This window comes from Pristis pectinata, chromosome 5 (assembly GCF_009764475.1).
Source record: "Pristis pectinata isolate sPriPec2 chromosome 5, sPriPec2.1.pri, whole genome shotgun sequence".
In the NCBI taxonomy this organism is placed as follows: domain Eukaryota; kingdom Metazoa; phylum Chordata; class Chondrichthyes; order Rhinopristiformes; family Pristidae; genus Pristis; species Pristis pectinata.
Window position 1 is genome coordinate 43,753,074 of NC_067409.1, and position 23,675 is coordinate 43,776,748.

The window sequence follows — 23,675 nt, forward strand, 5'->3', positions numbered from 1 at the left end:
GCATAATACTGGCATTAGACCCAAATTTTCCTTTTTCATTTGCAAATGATGATTTATCACCTGAGTGAAAAGGTATCATAAATTCCCAGTTACAGTTTCCCTTTTGTGTTCTGGTATGGCTGCAACATATTAAGAAGAAAGGTAAAGTTTGTGGTAGGGATTAACTTTCATATTTTAAAGTTTCATATTTTTGAAAACAATATTTTGTAATGGAAAACTTATCAGTAACAGCTTGGTAGCAGATATGTTCGTCAGCTGCAGGATAGACAATTTCATTACTTCAACAGCAACATGATGAACTAAATTTTGATTAGTATAAGAGCACTGCATCAAAATTTAGGGTGGTGGGGGGAATGAAGTAAAAAAAGGTGGCAAATCTCAGAAGTGCTTGGAAGTAAGCCATTATAAATGAGGCTCAACCCATGTTTTCTCCAGCATCTCATTTAAGTTGTGCTTCAATAATAAATGGATGCAATGTAACAGCATACTTTGCAGAAAATTTCCTGTGTAACAACTGAGTTTTTTCTGTACTCATTATTAGACAGTTTCTTAATTTTTAAATTGTGGAGTGGTTCTTCATAGTTGTTGAGTCCAAACTCTGGGACTCCATCACCAAAAAGACTGCAGTGCTTCTAGGCAGCAGCTCACCACAACCCTCTCAATGGTAGTTAAGAATGGGCAATAAATGCCAGCCTTATAGTAATGCCCAGATTGGGCAGCAGAGTGGCACAGCTAGTCAACCCACTGCCTGGCAGTACTGGAGGCCCTCGCCATCTGGGTGGAGTTTGCATACTCTTCCTGCCATCATGTGGGTTTCCTCTGGGTGCTCCAGTTTCCTTCCACATCCAAAAGACCTGCAGGTTGATAGGTTAATTAGCCACAGTAAATTGCCTCTAATGTGTAGGTAAGTGGTAAAATATGAGAACAAAAATATTGGGATTTATGTAGGTTTGGTGTAAATGGGTAGTTGATGGTCAGTACAGACTGATGGCCTGAAGATCCCATTTCTGTGCTGTACCTCTATGAAGGTCCCTAAATAGGCAGCTTTATACACTTCATGACACCACTGCTTCCATTTACATTGGAAGGGAATGTGTTCAACAGGTAATATTACACTCCAACTTGCAATCAAGGGGAAAGGTAATAAAGGAATAGTTAAGTTATTAAAACTTCAAAATACTACCATGTTTAGATAAATAGAAAGCTAAAAGTAAAATTAACTAGACAAAGAATGTGTGCAAAAGAATTCTTAAAAGTTTTGTATAATAATAGATATGACTGATGCAGATCCTGGGATATAAAGAACTTAAGGTCTTTGAGATTCTCTTAAAGTGTCCCAGAAAAGAACATGTGGTTTTATTTGATGTTAAAAGAAAATCTTCATGGGATCTTCCCTCCTGGATTAGCTTCATGCTGCTTATGCATAGAGTGAGATAAATGAGGAATGCAATTTCAAAAAAACACAGGAGAAATCAGTCTAAATAATTTATTGCAGCAGACACAAGGTGTGATTTCCTTTTTGCCAAAAAGATACCCCTTTTGACATCAGTTCTATAAGATCACAGAAAATGTCAATATTTTATTCTACAAACCAATTGCAAGGGAAATAACATTCCATGACAAATATAATGGATGTGTAGTTCATGATAAATTACTGTTAAATTTGTACTGTTTCTTGTCCAATAATTGTGAAGGTATAGACCACATTAGTCTATCCAAATACATATACAAGATATTTGTACATGACCATATTCCAAGGAAGTTTCAAAAAATATGAATCACAGGCATAGCTACTGACTATGTTGGGTGCAATTTGATGAGACATATAGCTGTTACTACTTTCATTAAAAGCCAGTAATAATTTATATATCTAATTCACTCAGAATAAAACCATATACAATCAGCATAGCTGAACTGCTCATGTAGAACTCATTAAGGAAAGTTATGAAAATATTGGTTCCATGACCAAAGTTGAAAATATCTATTATTTTATTGAAAGGTGGAAATAGTCTTGGTAGCTCTTTTTGAACAGGGTTCAGGCATAGGCTCTCCTTGTGTTGTAAAATTTCCAATAATTTTAAGCACATGTCCTTCAATATTACAAACATTCCATACCAAGATTTCCTGGAACTATTCATGACATGATGACATCATATAATGCCCTGGAAGCCATCTTGCACTTTTATGGCTTTACTGCATCTGGGGATTAGACTGAGATCTAGCTCCTTGATTGCTGTATTAGATGCTGGTCCAGAAAAGGAAAATAATTTGCAATGATATGAAGATAGGGGTGGCAGCTTAATTTCCAATAGTTCATCAAAGCAATGTAGAAATAACAACAATTATTACTTTTCCACAGTTCTGAAAAGTATGAAAACTGTAAACTTTTACTGAGTTTTATAGGATTTCAGGATTTTCATAGAAACAATATAATGGCAATTCATGACATGACATATCATTTGGCTACATTCACCACTGGAATAACATCACAACCAATGATATCCATCTCAAACTAGTATTTCTGCATTCAGCAGCAATTTTAGCTGGGAATAAAACCCAAGCACAGGCCACCTGAGAATAATATGCAATACCAAAGTAATAATATGCTGCCAGATTACCAGAATGAAATCAATTGCCTTTTTATATTCTCACTACCACCACTTCTCGAAAATTATATTCTCTTTAGGAACACCAAGCTTTTCCAGCTGTTGAGAAACAGACTCTATCATTGGAGGTGGACCACAAATATAGCAGAGGTTATCCTTTGACACATGTGCCAGAGTATCTTCAGATATTCTTCCAACTAAAATAAAAATGAACATAATAATTACAGTCAACCAGATTTTCTATATAATAAAGAAAAACTACACAAGAACTCATCTTGGCCATGGTCATTAATGATGAATAACTAGTACAGCAATTATAAATAAAAACTCAATAGAAAAAACATTCCCACAGCAAGATCCACAAACATGGAATATCTGAAAGTATGACACACACAATTAAATACTTTAAAATAAATATTCTGTTTAAACATAGCAAATGTGACAACTTGCAAACTCTATTGGTTCTAAACACGATGGGGAAAAAAAAATTCTGTTATTTTGGTGTTGTTTGAAATAACTATTGGCCAGTATATCAGGAACAATTCCTAGCTCATTTCAGAAAATTGTCATAACATTCTATGCATCATCATACGGAATTTAACATTTCTTTAACAAGACAACAGCTTGTAGCACTGTAGTATGCCCTCAGGAACACAGCAAAATCTAAGTGTCAATTATATGCTTAAATCCTGGAGTTGGGTTTAAACCCAGAAACAAGTGTTACCACCAAGCCAAGATTCACATCAAAAAAAATGATCTCTATCTCCTGATCACCTACCTCCGCTTTAGCATTCTCCATGCCACAACCAAGCTCCTCCCTTCTCCTCTTAACTGTATGAATTCCATTTCTGATTAAGTTAGCAAGAAATTTATTAGAAGTGGATAGTTCAAAGGGACTGGAATAATGGCTCACCCTCCCCCACCCACCATGCTCTGTTTGATGACACTCTGAAGACAAGACAATTCACTTCATGCTGCTATACATATATTAACCTGGAATGGTGATATGCCATCAGATTCTCTCTAGATTTTAGAGGCATCCCAGAGAATGTACGAGCAGATTTTTAAAATAAAATGTAATGATCAAGGTTTCATAGAATCATTCAACCCAAAATGTCTTTTTCTCCTTTTTATACAGTAATCCAGTCTGTCACTTCCTCACTCATTCCCCATTCACCTGAATAATTTTTCTTACCTGTAAGCATCTATCCAATTCCCTTTTGAAATTCATAATTGAATCAGCATTCACTGCACTTCTAGGAGCACATTCCAGGTCACAACTACTCAATGCTTAAAAATATTCTTCCATGTTACCTAATGCCCTTTTGCCTATCACTGTAAATTTGATCATCTTTTCTCAATTTTATTTTCCCCCATCTAATCCAGTTATGGTTTTGTATAACTTTATCAAATCTTCCCTCAAGTGATCTTCATGATTTTTATAAATGACTTGGATGAGAAGTGGAGGGGTAGGTTAGTAAGTTTGCAGATGACACGAAAGTTAGAGGTGTTGTTGATAGTGTAGAAGGTTGCTGTAGGTTACAACGGGATATAGACAGGATGCAGAGTTGGGTAGAGAAGTGGCAGATGGAGTTCAATCCAGAAAAGTGTGAAGTGATACAGTTTGGAAGATTGAACTTGAAGGCGGAGTACAAGGTTAACGGCAGGATTCTTAGCAGTGTGGAGGAACAGAGGGATCTTGGGGTCCAAGTCCATAGATCCCTCAAAGTTGCCCCACAAGTTGATAGGATGGTTAAGAAGGCGTATGGTGTGCTGACCTTCATTAGTCAGGGGACTTGAGTTCAAGAGCCATGAGCTCTATAAACTGGAGAGTATTGTGTTCAGTTCTGGTTGCCTCCTTTTAGAAAGGATGTGGAAGCTTTAGAGAGGGTGCAGAGCAAATTTACCAGGATGCTGCCTGGATTAGAGAACATGTCTTATGAGGAAAGGCTGAGCAACCTAGGGCTTTTCTCTTTGGAGCAACGCAGGATGAGAGGCGATTTGATAGAGGTGTATGAGATTATGAGAGGCATAGATAGAGTGAACAGCCAGCACCCTTTTCCCAGGGCAGCAATGGTCAATACCAGAGGACATCCGTTTAAGGCAAGTGGAGGAAAGTTTAGGGGAGATGTCAGAGGAAGTTTTTTTTTTGTTATACAGAGTTTTGGGTGCCTGGAACACACTGCCAGGGGTGGTGGTAAAGGCTGATATAACAGTGACATTTAAAAGACTCATAGATAGGCACATGGATGTAAGAAAAACAGAGGGCTATGGGCTGTGGAGGAAAGGGTTAGATTAATCATGGAGTTGGTTTATATAGGTTTGGCACAACATTGTAGGCTGGAGGGCCCGTACTGTGCTGTACTGTTTTATGTTCTTTGCTCCAAGGGGAACCACCACCAGCATCCTTAATCTAGCTCAGTAACAGAAAACCTGTCCCTGTAAACAATCTATTTTATACCCACAGCTGAATGTGTATCAAAAAGTAATTTCATTGCATAAAGTTTCACCCACAAATGGAAGCATCCTGTCTACATCCACCCTTTCAAGACTCTTCAGGATCTTGTACATTTCAAAGCAGCCCCTGTTCTTGCTTCTAAACTCCTGCCAATAGGAGCCCAGCCTTTCTTCATAGGGCAACTAGCCTAATTCTAGTATCAGCTTGGGAAATCTTCTCTAAACAGCTTGCAACATCGGTATAATTCCTCAAGTAAGACCAAAAGTGTACACATTACTCCAGGTCTAGTCTCACTAATACCCTACATAACTCCTAATTTTGTATTCACTTTCCTTCAGAATAAGTAATATTGTTAGCTTTCCTAATTACTTGCAGTACCCGAATACTAGCTTTTCATGAATCTTGAACAAGGATACCCTGAATCTCAGAGCTCTGCATTCTCTCACCACTTAAATAATATGCTTTTTAAAAAAAAATTCCAGCCAAATGGACAAATTCACATGATATTCATTTGCCAGATCTTTGCAAGTCATGCAACTTATCACATCCCTCTCTAGCTTCATTATGCCCTCTTCACAATTTACTTTCCTACCCATCTTTGTCAAGAGCATATTTCACAACCACAGCCTTTTAAAGTTATCTGATCTTTGATGTGTCACCAAATCAAACCACTTCTGGAAATCAAGGCATAGAACATCCATTGCACTTTTTTTTTTATCTACAGCACGTTATTTCTTTAAAGAACTCCAATACATCTCCTTTTCATAAAACCTTGTTGGCTCTTTTTTTGATTATCCTGAAATTTTTCTAAGTTCACTATTATAATGTCTTCAGTAATAGCTTCTGTTGTAGGGAAAATATTAGACTTTAAGCTAACTAGTCTATAGTTTGAAAATCAAAAATACTGCAGATGCTGGAAATTTGAAATAAAGTGCAAGAACCACATGACAGTTCAGACAGCAACTGTGAAAAGAGAAAAAGTTGAAGTTTCAGGTCAAAGACCTTTCATCAGAATCTGTAGCTGACCCCTAGTTTCCCACTTTCAGTCTCCCATTTTGAATAAAGGAATTTCATTTGCTATTTTCCAATCTAATTAAATCTTTACTGAATCAGGGGAATTTTGAAAAATTAAAATCAGTGCACTATCTATTTCAGTATCGCTTCTTTTAAGACCATAGGATGAAGTCCATCAGGACGTGGAGATTTGTCAGCCTGCAGCACCAACAATTTGCTCAGTACCACTTTTCTGGTGATGATAATTTTCTTACAATTCTTTCTTCCAGCTCCTGATTTAGAACTATTTCTGGCATGTTGCTTCTATCCTCTACAGTGAAGACTGATACCAACTACCTGTTTAATTCATTTGCCACCTCCTTATTTTCCATTAGTTCTATAGAAAATGTGTCTGGAGAATTACTAATGTCCATTTTGTTAATTTAAGAAAAAGCCATAGAAGCTCTTACTATCCATTTTTATATTATCTTGGATGCTAATTTTTCCCTTCCCCATCATTCTTCAGATTACAATTTTTAAAAAGTGGTCTTCTGACCTACCACCTTTTTTGCTCATATTTCTTCTGATATTATCTTTAATTTCGTGCATTAACCAGTTGTTAGGTCTTCCCATTGTAATTTTTCTTTTCATTGGAAGTTGCCTCACAGGTGGATAGGGTAGTTAAGAAAGCTTATGGCATGTTAGCTTTCATAAGTCGAGGGATCAAGTTTAAGAGCCACGAGGTAATGATGCAGCTCTACAGAACTCTGGTTAGACTACACTTGGAGTACTGTGTCCATTTCTGGTCGCCTCATTATAGGAAGGATGTGGAAGCATTGGAAAGGGTGCAGAGGAGAGTTACCAGGATGCTGCCTGGTTTGGAGAGTATGGATTATGAGGAGAGACTAAGGGAGCTAGGGCTTTACTCTTTGGAGAGGAGGAGGATGAGGGGAGACATGATAGAGGTATACAAAATATTAAGAGGAACAGATAGAGTAGACAGCCAGTGTCTCTTTCCCAGGGCACCAATGCTCAATACAAGAGGGCATGGCTTTAAAGTAATGGGTAGGAAGTTCAAGGGAGATATCAGAGGGAGGTATTTTTTTTACCCAGGGAGTGGTTGGTGCCTGGAATGCGCTGCCTGGGGTGGTGGTGGAGGCAGGTACGTTGGTCAAATTCAAGAGATTGTTAGATAAGCATATGGAGGAATTTAAAATAGGGGGATATGGGGGCGGAAGGGGTTAGATAGTCTTAGGCATGGTTTAAAGGTCGGCACAACATGGTGGGCCAAAGGGCCTGTATTGTGCTGTACTGTTCTATGGTAAATATATCTAATTGTGTATTCTGAAAGAATCCCCCAAATGTCAGCTGATGCTTCTTGATTGACAGATGTGATCTTGTGGGTCACGTGATATACCCGCCCCCCCCCTCCCCCCTTGCCAATTCCACTCTCAGTTGCTTCATTGGCAAAGCTCTTTGTGTGTCGTAGTTTAGCTTGCATGTAATTTGATTAACTGTATCTATCAGAATTTAGAACTTAAGCCACGCACAAAGCCCATTTTACTTGGCACTGTACCTAATTCAACAAAATAAAAACATTAGCTAATTTAGCTGAAGTTTTCTCATCTCCAATGCCAGGTCTAAAAGTTACGTTTGTACTTGTGGCTATCAGTTCAAATATGGTGTACATTCATGTCTTTTTTCAGAAAAATGAAAGCTGTGAAGTAGGAGATATTCATTAGCAAGGATCAACAGGCTAGGCTTGTATCCTCAAAATTTAGAAGAGTGAAAGTCATTTTAATTGAAAAGCAAGATCATAAAGAGGACAGATGCAGAGAGGAAAGGAGGTCTCCTTTTGCAGTAAAATCTAGAACTAGGGGTCATAAAGTACTTTAGTTAAAAATACAGGGTCTTTCATTTAAGAGATCAGGTGATTTTTTTTTCCCCCGGGGGTCATGAGTATTTGGAACGCCTCCTCAAAGGATGGTGGAGGCAGAATCTGTATATTTCTAAGGTAGAGATAGGCAGATATCCAAGAGCATGGCGATGAAAGGTCACAGGGAGTAGGTGGTAATGCAGAGTATAGGTTACAATCAGAACAGCTATGATCTAATGAAGTGGTGGAATCAGCTTGAGGGGCCATGTGGCCCATTCCTTCTTCTAATGTTTATACACAAAAATGGTTCCCATACTTGATTGAGCAGGTTATTGCAAGTAACTGTTTAAATTTTACTTAATCCTATTGTTTTTTAAATAACAGGTTTGTTATTGTAAGTAATTTAATTTTTAAAAGTAATTTTTAATTTCTTTCAACTGTTTTAAATGCTTGTTTCTCAAATGCAATTATAAACAGTTAAAAAAGTCTAAAAGGTTATCAGGCTGATCCAGGGGCAAGACCTCAGGATATGCTGCTGCCCAAGGTCTAGTCATTGCCTGTAACTCATTCGGCTTGATGAGACTACCAAAAGGTAGTCTCAATTTGATCTGCTCAATTTGATCAGAGGCTGCAAAAAGATTAGTGTGACTGTGCTAAAAGAGTGGCCTGCTTCTGCTCCCTTGTCTTGTGAAGGAATGCACTAGATCAATCATAATCCAGCCCACTAATTTAAATCGATAAATTTAATCTGCTGTACTACTTCAAATAATGCAAGGAGATTAAAAAATAATGTAATGAGAATTTGGAACAGAATGCCTGACAAAGAACGTCATCTAATTTACTGGTTAATTCTAGCTATTCTGTTCAATGTCGCTGAGATCCTGAAAAATTTACCATATTTCAGATAACAATGAAGGCTATCCACAGGAGAGCCGTGAAGGTCTCCAGCTAGCATTTTGCAACTTTAAAAAAAACAAACCACCAAATTGGCTGTAGACTAAAAGTAAAAACTTCAGATGCTGAAAGTCTAAAACAAAATGACTGAAACACTCAGCAGGGGTGGGGAGAAAAGAATGGGACTAATGGGATTGCTCTTTTGGGAAATGGCATAACCCCAGTGGGTTGAATGGTCTCCTACTCTGCCTGCAAACACAAAACTACATCCATGCAATTGTCTAATGTAAAATGGACTCATTTTTATTTTAGAGGGTGGGTTTTAACTGTTATTATATATAGTGTGAGTTTGCTTCAGGTTTTCCTGTTCACATTGTAATGGATTTTTTTTTATTGGCTAGGGAATTGGGGGAGGAGTCAAGATTATTTTTAATTTAGAGTCTCCATCCTTCACTTCAGTACTGCTGCAATTATAACTGAGGCATGAAACATACAGTGACAATTGCCATAAGCAGACATGTTTCTACTGAACAGTCTGCTCTTTCAGAAGGATGTAAAAGATCCCATGGAGCTATTTGGAGATATCACTGTTAGCATGGCCAATATTTACTTCTCAATCAATAACGCTAAAGATAGCAAATTACCTGGCCAATATCAAATTGCAGTTTATGGGAATTTTCTGCTCACAAATTTGCTGTTATATTTCCTACACTACCCTACTTCAAAAAGTGGTCACTTAGTTCTAAAATGCTTTGGAAAATTCTGATGCTGCAAAAGGTGTGATATAAATTTTTTTGCTTTTGTGGAAAATAAATTTAAACATTTATTTGCCTTTTTACAAAAAAGTACAGAAGGGCTTGTGTGCTTTGATTGCAGAAATAATTCACACACACACACACCTTTTTTCTATCCTCAATAGTTTATCCAAGCAAAACAAAAATCTAGCAGTATCAATCTTGAAAAGTTCAATTGAACCATCATCCATAGCCTTTCCAGAAAATGAGCTTAAAGATTTCCATTGACCTCCATGTAGAGAAAGTTCCCAAATGGCTCCAACTTTAAGATTAGGCCCATTTGGTCTAGATTCAGCCACAAGAAACCATTTGCACAAGCTCAATCGAGCATCTTCATTTTTAAAGACCTCAATTAGGTTATCCCTCAAACTTCCAAACTCAAAGAAATGCAGCCAAGTTTACATAACTGTACTCTACAACTTAACCTTTTAGATCTGGTATCATTATGGTGAACTTGCACTAAACCCACTCCAGGAATAAAACACTGAGTGAAGTCTCAATAATTATTAGTTCCCCATTTTTGAATTTCAATTTCCTTGAGCCATGGCTAATACTGCATTAGTTTCTCAATTACTAAATCTTAGCTTTTGGTGAAGTTTATATCTGGACATCTATATCCACCTACTCTTTTTGCTAATCATCTGGCGTACTGATCTATCTTTTCTCCGCCACCTCACCACAAACTTAAGGTAATACGTCAAAGAATCAGGTTGTTTTTCATACATCGGTGTAAGGTCATGAGGCTTTAACTTTATAATGAAAAAACAAGCAAAACATTGACATAGAACAAGATTCCACATATGTATAATTCAACAGCACTCAAAGTATCTGAATGGGAGCTATGCAATGAACCACAAATGATACACACTTTGTACGAATTTGTGACAATTGCAATAAAAAAAAGTTTTTGTTCATAAAATTAAGGAGCCTTGATTTAATGTCAACCTGAAATATTAATTCTTATCCAGGAGACAAAAGAGATTCTGCAGATGCTGGAATCTGGAGCAACACATACAAAATGCTGGAGGAACTCAGCAGGTCAGGCAGCAGCTATGGAGGGAAATAAACAGTTGACATTTTGGGTCAAGACCCTTCATCAGGATTGGAAAGGAAGAGGGCAGAAGCCAAAATAAGGTGGTCGGGGGAGGGGGAGGAGCACAGGCTGGCAGGTGATAGGTGAGTCCAGGTGAGACGGGGAAGGTAGGTGGGTGCGTTGGGGAGGGAGATGTAAGAAGCCGAGAGGTGATGGGTAGAAGAGACAAATAGCTGAAGGAGGAGGAATCCAGGAGAGGACAGTGGACCATGGAATGGAGGTGGGGAATAGATGGACGGGGAAGGCGAAAGAGAAGGGGTGAGGGGGCCACAGGAATGAGGGAAAAAAGGGGGGGAACAAAAAAGAGGGGAGGTGTTACTGGAAGTTAGAGAAGTCGATGTTGTGGCCGTCAGGTTGGAGACTACCAAGGTGGAACATGAGGTGTTGTTCCTCCAACCTGTGTCTGGCCTCAACGTGGCTGTAGAGGCCATGGATAGACATTGTCAGTACGGGAGTGGGATGTGGGATTGAAGTGGGTGGCCACCGGGAGATCCTTGCTTTCGTGGCAGACGGAGTGAAAGTTCTCGACGAAGTGGTCACCCAATCTGCATCAGGTCTCACTGATGTAGAGGAGGCTGCACCGGGAGCATCGGATGCAATAAATGACACCTTCAGATTCACAGGTGAAGTGCTGCCTCACCTGGAAGGACCGTCTAGGGCCCTGAATGGTGGTGAGGGAGGTGTAGGGACAGGTGTAGCACTGAGTGCAGATGAAGGGATATGCAGGGAGGATCATCAGTGGAGAGAGGCGAGTGGATAAGGGAGTCGCGGAGAGAGTTGGGGGGGGGGGGGGGGGGGGGGGGGCGTGAAAAGAAAAAAAAGAGGGGAAGATGTGCCTGGTAGTGGGATCCAGTGTTGGAGGTCGTGGAAGTTGTGGAGAATGATGTGTTGGATGTGGAGGCTTGTGGGATGGTAAATGAGGGAACCCTGTCCTTGTTTTGTTGGAGGGGGGTGGTGAGGGCAGACATGCAGGAAATAGGAGGATTGAGGGCAGTATTGACAGTGGTGGAAGGGAAAAAGGAATGGTTTCCCTCCCTCCTCTCCACCCCTCTTCTCTCATTCCTGTGGTCCCCTCACCCCTTCTCTTTCCCCCATCCTCATGACCTGTCCATCTATTCCCCCCCCCTTCCCTTTATTCCATAGTCCACTACCCTCTCCTGGATTCCTCCTCCTTCAGCCATTTGCCTCTTTTACCTATCATCTCTCGGCTTCTTACATCTCCCCCTCCCCCACCCACCTACCTTCCCCCTCTCGCCTGCCAGCCTGTGCTCCTCCCCCTTCCTTCTTTTTCTCGCTTCTGCCCTCTTTCTTTTCCAGTCCTGAAGGGTCTCAACCAAAATGTTTATTTCTCTCCATAGATGCTGCCTGACTTGCAGAGTTCCTCCAGTACCTTTGTGTGTTAATTCTCATCTAATCATGTTTCTGCAAATTCCATTTTTTCCTTTTTTTAAATACAAGTTTTGAACTATTCATCAAGTTTTCATTTCTATTTGAAGATGGAGGTTATCTTCTTGGGTACAGAGTTATTGTTTCTTGATCGGAATTAAAACTTAGCAACAGTGCTAAACCTACTACAAACTGAATTTAACAAAACCAAAACATTTCTAAAGCTTACCAGTTACGTAAGGCAGGAGTTCTTCAGGTATTTCTTCAGAACTTTGCTGTGTCACATGAAAATGACAGCTAATTTTTCCAGAAAACTCCTTTGCTAGGTTTATGATGTTTCTCTAGAAAACAGATTGGTACACTGTGTTAATTGCATAAATAATTAAAAAAAAAACTAACTTCACTGGAGGAATGAGAAATGTGCCCAGAAAAGCTAGTGGATGGGACACTAGTGAAAAGTGGAGGGAGGAAACCCCTCCCTTCCGGGTCACTTCACCTATCCAAGAGAACCTTATAAAATCAGTGAAGCAAATATGGGAACTTAAAATCTTGGAGAACCAATTGAATTAGATTTATAGCAGTTTAGTAATCATGACCAGCAACCTAGAGGCTGTATATTCAACTCCTAATTAAGATAACTGGTGCAAATTAATGCAGTAAATTTGTTAGTTTATGGGACGACTATGAAACCCAACTGCTTTACCAACATCCTTAAGCAAGGTCATCCTTACCCATGTTTCCTGACAACACTTCAGAGGCAACTATAATGTGACCTAACAAATCACATGGCTGTAAAAAGATCAGTAAAGAAAGTAGCCCACACCCCTTTTTTCCAGCTAAAGAATGCGATCTTGTCAACATTCTGGATACCAGTGGTAATTTAGGTATCTCAGGGGACAGTGTTGACAATTTTTCTGTACTTAACTATGATCTGATGACTCCTTTTCTCCAAAGGAACAAAATGGCATCAAGAAGCATGAAGGCAAAGACAGCAAAATGCTTTCCAATTGCTAATACCCAAATTAAAAGATTATTAGCAATGAACATACAGCATTATCAAGCTGCATGTTCAAGTCAATGCGTTTTCACAAGGTCACTTTGAGTCTTCAATGTAAAAGAAGATTTAAGAACATTCTTCTGATGGTTTAATACATTTAATCAAGAAATTTTTTTCCCTAGGAGCATCCCCAAGGGTAGATTTTGACAGGTACATCTTCATGGAGAAGCAATAAAAGGGTGGCCCTGAGGAATGGAGGAGATTAACTTTAAAAGAATGAGTTCATATCTCTGATCTTATTAAACATTTTTGAGTACAAATGTCTTGCTAGCCAATTCAACATTGTTAACACTTACTATTGGTAAAGAGAGAGTATGGCATGCTTGCATTCATCGCTTGGGCATAGAGTAAGAGTTGAGAAGTCACGTTGCAGTTGTATAAAACTTTGGTTCGGCTACACTTGGAATATTGCGTGCATTTCTGGTTGCTCCATTACAGGAAGCATGTGGAGGTTTTGGAGAAAGTTCAGAAGAGGTTTAGCAGGATGTTGCCTGAATTGGAGGGTATTAGTTATAAAGGAGTGGTTGGACAAACTTGGATTGTTTTCTCTGGAGTGTTGGTGGTTGATGGGAGAGCTCATAGAAGTTGATAAAACTATGAGAGGCATAGAGAGCGTAGACAGCCAGAATCTGTTTTCTGGGGTATAAAACCTGAATACTAGAGGGTATAGTTTTAAGGTGAGAGAAGGAAAGTTTAAAGGTGGCGTGCAGGGCAAGATTTTTTTTTTCCCCCCTTTTACACAGTGATAGGTGGCTAGAACATGCTGCCAGGTGTAATAGTGGAAGCAGATAGGATAATGCCATTCAAGAGGCTTTTAGATAGGCACATAAATATTGCAAGGAATGGAGGGATAAGGATCACGTGCAAACAGAAGGGATTAGTTTAATTTGGAATTATGCTTGGCACAAACATCTTTGGTTTAAGGGCCTGTTCCTGTGCTGTATTGTTCTATGTTCTGTTTCAGATTTGCAAGTGAATTTAAATTCAAATGTCTACTTCAAAACACCCACTGATTTTGTAACAAGTTGTAAATTAAAAAGTTTTCTTTTTATGTCAAGGGGTGTTGCTATTAGGAACATGCACTTAGAATGGGAATAAAGCTGTGTAAATTTACAAGTTAATACATCACACATTAACAGATCACAGAAACTGTATTTATCACAAAACATATGGTTGTTTACACGCGAAGGTGCAAAAGCTGCAGAATTCTTCCCTGCCTAAGTGCAATTTTAAGAAAAAATATTCAGCATTTTAAATCCTTACAGATAAAGATTAAATTTTACACAAGAATAATACTCAATTCAAAAATTGGAAGACCAAGAGCACATCCCAGGTCAGATTCAAAAGCAGCAGCCACAGACCAGTGCTAGGTGAATTGAGTTTGACCAGGGTCAACCTAATTCCATAATGAAAGATTCTCAAATTATTGTAGTTATAAGTTACAAAGATGGCTGGTTAAGGAAATTAAAATAAATGGCAGATTTGTGAATTTCAGATACGTTCTCATTCTTGAACATTAATCTCCACAACAAATTTCATAAATGTGGAGAAGATTCCATTAGATTGGAGTAAAACAAATATATTCCCTTTATTCAAAAAGGCAGACATTCAGTTACCCAAACATCTGTTATAGGGAAAATGTTATAAATTAGGGCACTTTAAAAAAAAATTCAAGATGGGGGCAGCACGGTAGCATAGCGGTTAGCGCGACACTATTACAACGCCAGCGCTCGGGGTTCGATTCCAGTCACTGTCTGTAAGGAGTTTGTACATTATCCCACGTCTGTGTGGGTTTCCTCCAGGTGCTCTGGTTTCCTCCCATGTTCCAAAGACATACGGGTAGGTTAATATGGGTTTAAAATGGGCGGTGCAGACTCGTTGGGCCGGAAGGGCCTGTTACCACACTGTAAATAAAATTTAATACAAAAATTTTTTTTTTTTTAATTTAATAATCAGGCAATGTCTAGAGGAGCATGGTGGCAGCGATTACTACTGCTGCTTCATAGCTTCAGGGATTTGGGCTTGATCCCGACATCTGGTAATACGCAGGAGTTTGCCCCTTCTCCTTGTGACTGCATGGGTTTCTGCTGGGTGCTCTGTTTTCCTCCAATGTCCCGGTCTGTTATATGACTACTGCAAGTTGTCCCTTTGTGTAGGTTAACGGCACAGAAGAATCAAAAGGGGACTTGATGGGCATGTGAATAAGAATAAGTTATATGGCTACAGGGAAAATGGTCTATACCTGCTGGAAGCTGGTATAGACGAAATGGCCTGCTCCACTGTGGTAATAAATAAATAACATTGCTTTGTGAAAGGGAAATAGTGTTGTTGGAGTTCTTTGAAGAAATGCTGTGCTGGGGATAAAAGGGGAACCAGTGGACATAGTAAGATTTAAAGAAAATATTCAATAATGTGCTGAATCAGGTTAATTCAGAAAATAAAGTTCATAGCACAGGAAATATCACTGGAGTGAATAGAAGATTGGCTAGCAAGAAACAGTCGGCATAAAATGGGTATTTTTCTGGTTTATAATGTGAAACAAGTGATGTGTTATTATTTATAATAACTTGGATGCAGCACTAAAGAGGTATGGTTGCTAAAGCTGCTGATGACACAAAGATAGGTATGAAAGAATGCAACCTATCAATATTCCTTTGTAGCCTCGTTAAGTGAGTTGTGCAGAGATCTGGCAAATGAACTATAATGTGGGAAATGTAAAATTGTCATTTTTGGTAAGAAAAATAACAGCTGGGGATTTAATACTAAATTAGGGATATTGTACTTCAGTTATGTATGGCATTTGCAGACCATATCTGCAGCACTGTGTGAAGTACCAGTTCCTTGCTTATGCAAGGATGCAAGTGCATGGGAAGTGTTTCAGAGCATTCAGAGCTATTTACTAGACTGATATCAGGAATGGGCAAGTTGTCTGCTGAGGAAACGCTGGGCAGACTAGGCTTGCATCTGCTTGAGTTTAGGTGACGACTGAAACATACAATATTTTGATGGATCTTGACAAGGTGAAATTGGAGAAGACGTTTCCTTCTCTGGGAGAACCTAGAACTAGGTTAAGACAGTGATGAGGCAAAATGTTTTCTTGCAGAGGGTCTTGTACCTTTAGAACCCTTATTCTCAAAAGCTGATGGAAACAGTCTTTGAATATTTTTAAAGGCAGAGGTAAGCATGGAGGTGAAAGTTTACTAGGGGTAGGGGTAGGGAATGGAAATGCAAAACTGAGGTTACAATCAGATGGGTAAAATAAATGCATATCAAGAATGTGCTGTTCATTATTCCCCTTGCTCTCTTGATTCTTTTGACAGTCATACCAGTCACCTCCGCTGCTACTGCAATGTTCCTTGTCCTGTTCTAGTCTTATTTGTTCCAACATCACCTATGTTATCACCTGCATTAACTGTACGTTCACTTTTGTAAAGCTTCAAGTTTCACCCCAAGCCCACCCTAAACTTCCCAACCACTCTTTGAATGCACACTTCAGCACAAACAACGCACAGCCCCATGTGCTGTTCATTCTTCAAGTGAGCCTCACATCACATGATCAATTAAAAATGCCTATCTATTCTAAAATTTTAACCCTTTGTTGCTTCTCAAATACTGCTACTGATAGTTGTCCCATTAAATATCATTTAACTTTTCATAATGACCTCCTGATTGATGAATGTCAAATGATCCAGTATTCCAATCTGCACATCAAATATAAAATTAAATTTATTTGGCCTGATCTTGCTAAACTCCATTGACAACTTCTCCTTTGGTATATGAATGTTTTTTTTAAATCTTTAATAGAACAAACAATTAGAGAAGTAGGCTTTAGGACCCCTTTGGCCTGCTCCACAATTCAGTAAGACTGTGGTTGATTCGACTTTGGCCTCAGCTCCAGTTTCCTCCCATTGTTGTGCTCATCCACATGCAGCTTAACATTGTCATTTTGTCTGCACACTTAAAACTCTCTTCCTAAACCTCTCTGCTTCTTCCTCATCGTCAAACATCTCAATTTTTTTCTAGTTAGGTTTGACTTTAATGAAACAATTTAATTATTTTACAAAGATGATAAGTCATTGGAAACCAAAGGCATGCTTTTACAGTACTGTAGGAGCCTTAATCTATTTCAATATATTTGATTGAGGTGCTTCGGAACAGGTTTTTGGTTTGACTAAATACAAAATTTCAAAGAAACTAAAAGTAGCAATAACTTAATACCATTTTTCTGTTACATTCTTAATCTTGTGCTGTTGGAGAAAGGTGGGTCACAGGAAGTGTGGTCTAATGTTGTACCCAAATTCCATGAGCATCTGAGGGTTAATTTCAAATTTCCACATGTATTTTAACTGAAATATTAAATGTTTGCAAAAGGCATGTGGACATGGTAGTAACTTGTTGATTAAGACAGCAGCAAAACAAAAATTGAAGAACCAGAAAATGCCACAAACAAGCAATTACAGATTATTAATGGCCAAAGGAATTGGGCCAGATGGCATCATTGCCTTTATGTGAATAGTTCAGAGAGCGAAATACTAAAGGAAATGTTGAAATTCCACTGGCAACATTACGCTTCTAATTCATAGCCAGGGAAATTTAATTAAGCCACAGATCTAATATACTGCTAAACTTCATTAAAAATCGTAAATAAAGTCTATTCTATTGTCTATAAATTAGTTTAAAGAGCCACAGTACCCATCAATCCACGTGCTACACCAGCTGCCAAATTCACACTACAATTATGAAAATGTAAAAAAGATTAATAGGATTTTCTAACCTTGAAAAGAAGTTCTTCCGTGTTCTTAGCACTGAAGTACAGCTGTACTGATCCTGGTTTGTAATTACAATGCTTTGTTTCTTGGAGTCTATGGAGATCAGCAATGTGCAAGAGTATAGAATACAAAGGATTAATGCCCACGCCACCTGCAACCAATAGTAGATCCACTGGAGAATCAGAAGGCCGAGGGTCAAAGAAGAAATCACCTCCTACACGGAGAGTTACTTCTGAGCCAATGTTGCACTAAGAAAGAAATAAAATGTTTTGTCAAGAAAACAGTTGTTTTTTTTTAAAAAAAGCTGCCACTTGTGGTAGAGCTCTATTGAGAAACCAAAATACCTCCTGAATATCTGTTGTCTTTTAAAAAGGTACATCTTAATACTGCAAATTTAGTGAGAAATTAAACTCAACAACTTTGAGTAGGCAATGTTATCAAAATGTTATCAATACATTTCTATGTAATTTTGCCTTGAAGCTAAAATAAATCACTGTACATTACATCTAATTCAATAGTAAAATGAATTAATACATTTTTTTAAAAAAACATTGCCAAATTTGTTTGCAATTCCAGGATTTGAACACATTTCACTAAGTGTCATCATGCTTTGAAGAAATGAGTACCTTTAGGAAAAAAAATTGTAGCATGTTGATTTTGTTCTTATGATGCAAACAAAAAAACAAGTGAAGTTTTGCTTGTGGAAGTCTCTGTATGTGTAATAAATTTCATTGATGTGTCAATTTTAAAGTCAGTTTATTACTTTTCTAACTAATAAGTAGTACAGTAACATTTGCCCTAGCATTGCTGGCCACTTGAAAACTACCAGAATACATTTCAGATAGCTTCTTACCACATTCATTAGTCATATCAACTTTGCTACACTTCAAAAACAGAAGCTACTCAATTCATACAAACAAGGTCAGTTCAACAAACAACAGTTGCAATTTGCCTGTTCACATTTAAATATGGCCATGTTTAGGAATGCATTTTCTTCCCTTCTCTCGTTTGTGGTCTTCATGATTTTGGGTCTCTCTACACATCTCTGGATGACTAATCAGCCTGATGGAGATTCAGGTTTATCATAAATTGAGATTCAACAGCATTCAAGAAAGTGCATTTGCTCATTTTCCACAATTAGGTCCTACTATGAACTTTCTGACTGGAAGCATGCACCATTGCAGGCTCTAGATTTTCAATCTGGGAGAGGCAGTGGGGGAGTGGGGGTAAAGAGGGTATTCCCTCCCACCCCCTCTTCTGGTGTTGGACAGAAAATATGGTAAAGTTAGGTGGTGAGCTTAGATATTAAAACATTTTTTTTCCTTTAATGTTTAAAAATAAAGCGTGGAAGGGAGGAAGGGGCAATAAAGTAAAATGGAACCCCCTGAAGCAGGACTGGCTTGATTGGCAACCTCACCTTTCAGCCATCAGCTTGCTCTTCAAAACAGCTCCATGCTTACTCCAAATGCATTCATGTGAATACAGTCTTTATATATACTTATTCTTCCTAAATCAGTCAGTTAATTCCCAAAGAAGCAATTGAGTCACAAAAGGTTAGCTACACCATCAATAAATACTGAAGACAGAATACAAGGCTTGCCTCTTAATTGCTACTTTCTTAACATTGATCATGAGGCCAATGTTAAAGGTTGTAGCCTGGTATTTCCTGTAGCTTGCAAAATTTTCAGTGTAAATTGCAGTACAACTCCAGTTTTTCCTAATATTTTCTGGAAACTCAAAGACATTACAGCAGAAGCTCACCCTGTCCACAAAACAAATTACTACTGGTATTTTTGTAATTTTCATTCATTTGCAAGAGTAGGAGTCTTTAACTAAAACTTGAGTTACAATGTCATTAATAGGTATACATTCAAAAGGTTTTATAAGATTTACTTAGGAACCAATTACTGTACCCCAATTCAACAAGAAAAGTTTTCTTTAATAAACCAAAAAAAATCTGTAATTTGTAAACAAAGATTATTATTTCAAATGATTTTGGATAACCCATTTTCAATGGTATTAATCAAACTCAGCAAAAACAAACATACAAAGGACAATCTGGTATTGGTATTGGTTTATTATTGTCACTTGTACCGAGGTACAGTGAAAAACTTTTCTTACAAACCGATCTTACAGGTCAATTCATTACACAGTGCAGTTACATTGTTAGTATTGAGTGCATTGATGTAGTACAGGTAAACAAAAAAAACAATAACAGTACAGAGTAAAGTGTCACAGCTACAGAGAAAGTGCAGTGCAATAAGGTGCAAGGTCACGACAAGGTAGATCATGAGATCATAGTCCATCTCATTGTATAAGGGAACCGTTCAATAGTCTTATCACTGTGGGATAGAAGCTGTCCTTAAGTCTGGTGGTACGTGCCCTGTATATTCTACCTGATGGAAGAGGAGAGAGAATGTCCTGGGTGGGTGGGGTCTTTGATTATGCTGGCTGCTACACCAAGACAACAAGAGGTTAAGACAGAGTCCAAGGAAGAGAGACTGGTGTCCGTAATGTGCTGGGCTGTGTCCACAACTCTCTGCAGCTTCTTGCAGTCTTGGGCAGAGCAGTTGCCGTGCCAAGCCGTGATACATCCAGATAGGATGCTTTCTATGGTGCATCGGTAAAAGTTGGTGAGAGTCAAAGGGGACAAACCAAATTTCTTTAGCCTCCTGAGTAAGTAGAGGGGCTGGTGAGCTTTCTTGGCCATGGCATCCACATGGTTTGTCCAGGACAGGTTGTGGGTGATGTTCACTCCCAGGAACTTGAAGCTGTCAACCCTCTCGACCTCAGCACCTTTGATGTAGACAGGTGTATGTACACTGCCCCCTTTCCTGAAGTCAATGACCAGCTCTTTAGTTTTGTTGACATTGAGGGAAAGGTTGTTGTCATGACACCATTCCACTAAGCTCTCTATCTCCTTCCTGTACTCTGACTCATCACTGTTTGAGATCGGCCTACAACGGTGGTATCATCTGCTAACTTGTAGATGGAGTTAGAGCAGAATCTGGCCACACAGTCATGAGTGTATAGGGAGTAGAGTAGAGGGCTGAGGACACAGCCTTGAGGTACACCAGTGTTGAGAATAATCGTGCCGGAGGAACTGCTGCCTATCCTCACTGATTGTGGTCTGTTTGTTAGAAAGTCAAGGATCCAGTTACAGAGGGAGATGTTGAGTCCTAGGTCTCGGAGTTTGGTGACAAGCTTGCTTGGTATTATTGTATTGAAGGCAGAGCTGTAGTCAATAAACAATAGTCTAACGTAAGTGTCTTTACTGTCCAGATGCTCCAGAGTTGAGTGAAGGGCCAGGGAGATGGCATCCGCTGTAGACCTGTTTCGGCAATAGGCGAATTGCAATGGGTCCAGGTTGTCTGGTAGACAATCTTGAACATTTTGTTTTTAAAACATTGTACTTTTAAGTTTTGTCCAAGTGCACTACTTCATGGCAGGTTTACATTTGGTGATTTATAAATAATTGTGCAGAATTTCTGTGCAATTTTGGACACAGTTTGCAGTGGAATTGCCTGTTCAACCTTTCAATCCAAAATTAGAACTACCCAGAATGTACATTCAATTTCTGCTGCTGGTGATTCTACAACTCCGTTGCCATAAAAAGGCAAGGGAGTCAAGTTTGTTAGTTTTGTTTTTATTTAAAAAGGGGCAATACTTTCAGTTCTCTACTTCACTTTTTCAATAGAATTTCCTTAGCTTTGTAGCAGAAATCCAACTAATCAGTGCTCATCTGTAATAACAATTGTTTCACTTCCTAATTGACTTAGAAGTCAAATGGTAACAAGGAAGGAACTATACAAAATAAATACAAGTACTATATTTTCATAGCTTAATTCACAGAAGGATTTTTTTTTATTCTGGGTACAAAATAAATGGAAATTTACACAAGCATTAAGATGTGTTTCTCAAACCAAAGTTTTGAATTAAAGCTTTAAAAAAATTATATACATCAGCAGTTTAAGTAACATTAAAATTATTAGTTTTTCTTAGTGGTAACCAGAGCCAACATCAGGGTGAGGTGGTGGATACAAAAGCTCCTACACTTATGTAAAAGACCACAGTGTGGGTCGATTGTACTGTTCCATGGAATGATAGGATAGATAAGCTAAACTCGTCTTCATTTACACGCAAACGTCTGAACTAACTTTTGAACTGGAAGGGAAATTGCAGATCCCAACAATAGCCATCATCATCAATTTCTCCCTCACCTCCACCAACCATAACCACCAATTGCTCCCTTAGACCCTGCCATTCCCAATCAAACCATTCACTGTGTTAAGATATACTTCCATAGGAGCTCTATACTACTCTTCCTATGGCAAATATTCATGCACAACTCTGGATGGTGAGCACCAGCAGGTAATTAGATTTGAGGGTGTCACTGCTAAGTTCAAGCCACGCTCTGTTCACCCAGATCCATGGCTTGTTGGATGGTGACAGGGGTTCAGTTTGACTTCATGACCCCTGGGGCTCCAAGACTAAATGCAGCATTCTTTCACCATAATAACCAAGGTTCAGTAGCTGAGCACCAGTCTAGAAATTAAACTCAGAGTCTTCCCAATTTATAAACTCAGCTATTAACAGAAGAAACTCTGTAATCAGAGTAACTTCATAATATTTTGATGAAATTTCAAGTCTTAAAATCTTAATTTAAAAGATGAAAATTAAATGTACAACACCAATTTACATTATGCACTATGTTACCCATTAAAGAATTTTATTAAAGTTCCAATTCCTAAAAGTTATAGGATATAGAAAAAGGCAACATAAATCAGTATTCCTCTAAGAATTCAGTACCAAAATTGAACTTTCATCCTATGTTCATTGCAATTTATTGCAGTGGGGTATGGAAGAAGGTGGGGAACTAAGTGATATCCGCATAGAATAAAGAAAAAATTCTGATGGGTAAAATAGCCACTGAAGCTCAGATCTGGATTGGGCACAGAGGCATGTGCAAGTTCCAAAGATTTAAAATTGCACGTAGCACTTTTGACCACAATTATAAGGAAAAATGAATCACTTCCATCCAGTAGTGCCATCAAGGAAATATGTCATTAATTATTCTGAAAGATATATTTTTTTAATTCAACTGGATTATTTCACAAACAGAAAACAATTAAAAGTAAATCCTTATTTTTTTCGCGTCTCGCTAACTTCTGCATTCTGGCAGTGAAGTGGTGGTATAGCACCAGCTAGTGGTAATAATATGCAACACAAAATGCTGGAGACATTTCAGCAGATCAGGTAGCATCTATTGGAGGGAAATGAACAGTTGACGTTTTGGGATGAGACCCTTCATCAGGACTGGAAATAAAGAGGGCAGAAGCCAGAATAAAAGGAAGGGGGTGGGGTGGGGAGGAGCACGAGCTGGCAGGTGATAGGTGAATACAGATTGGTGGGGGGGGTGGGGGGGGGGGGTTTGCTGGGGAAGGAGCAAAGTGGGAATGTGAGAAGTGGAGAAGTGATTCACATGCCATCATTTATTGCATCCGGTGCTTCCGGTGCAGCCTCCTCTACATCGGTTGTGCCCAATGCAGATGACTGGGGGGGAATAAAGAAAATCACTTCTTTGAGCACCTCTGCTCCATCCGCCAGAACAGCAGGATCTCCCATGGCCAGCCATTTTAATTCCACTTCCCATTCCCACACTGACATGTCTGTCCACAGCCTTCTCTGCTGCCACATTGAGGCTAAATGCAGATTAGAGGAACAATACCTCCTATTCTGTCTTGGTAAT

General features: G+C 38.8%; 1 protein-coding gene across 1 annotated transcript in view; it reads right to left on the bottom strand.

Annotated features, from left to right (window-relative positions):
* Positions 1 to 1,472: 1,472 nt before the first annotated feature.
* oxnad1 (oxidoreductase NAD-binding domain containing 1) overlaps positions 1,473 to 23,675 on the bottom strand; it is a 38,943-nt gene continuing 16,740 nt past the window's right edge. Inside the window, exons 5-7 of the mRNA XM_052016072.1 lie at positions 17,932 to 18,174; positions 12,330 to 12,441; positions 1,473 to 2,803 (exon numbers count right to left, since the gene is read on the bottom strand). Of these exons, the coding sequence (XP_051872032.1) occupies positions 2,652 to 2,803; positions 12,330 to 12,441; positions 17,932 to 18,174 (507 nt within the window). The 3' untranslated portion in view covers positions 1,473 to 2,651. The remainder of the gene's footprint in view (positions 2,804 to 12,329; positions 12,442 to 17,931; positions 18,175 to 23,675) is intronic.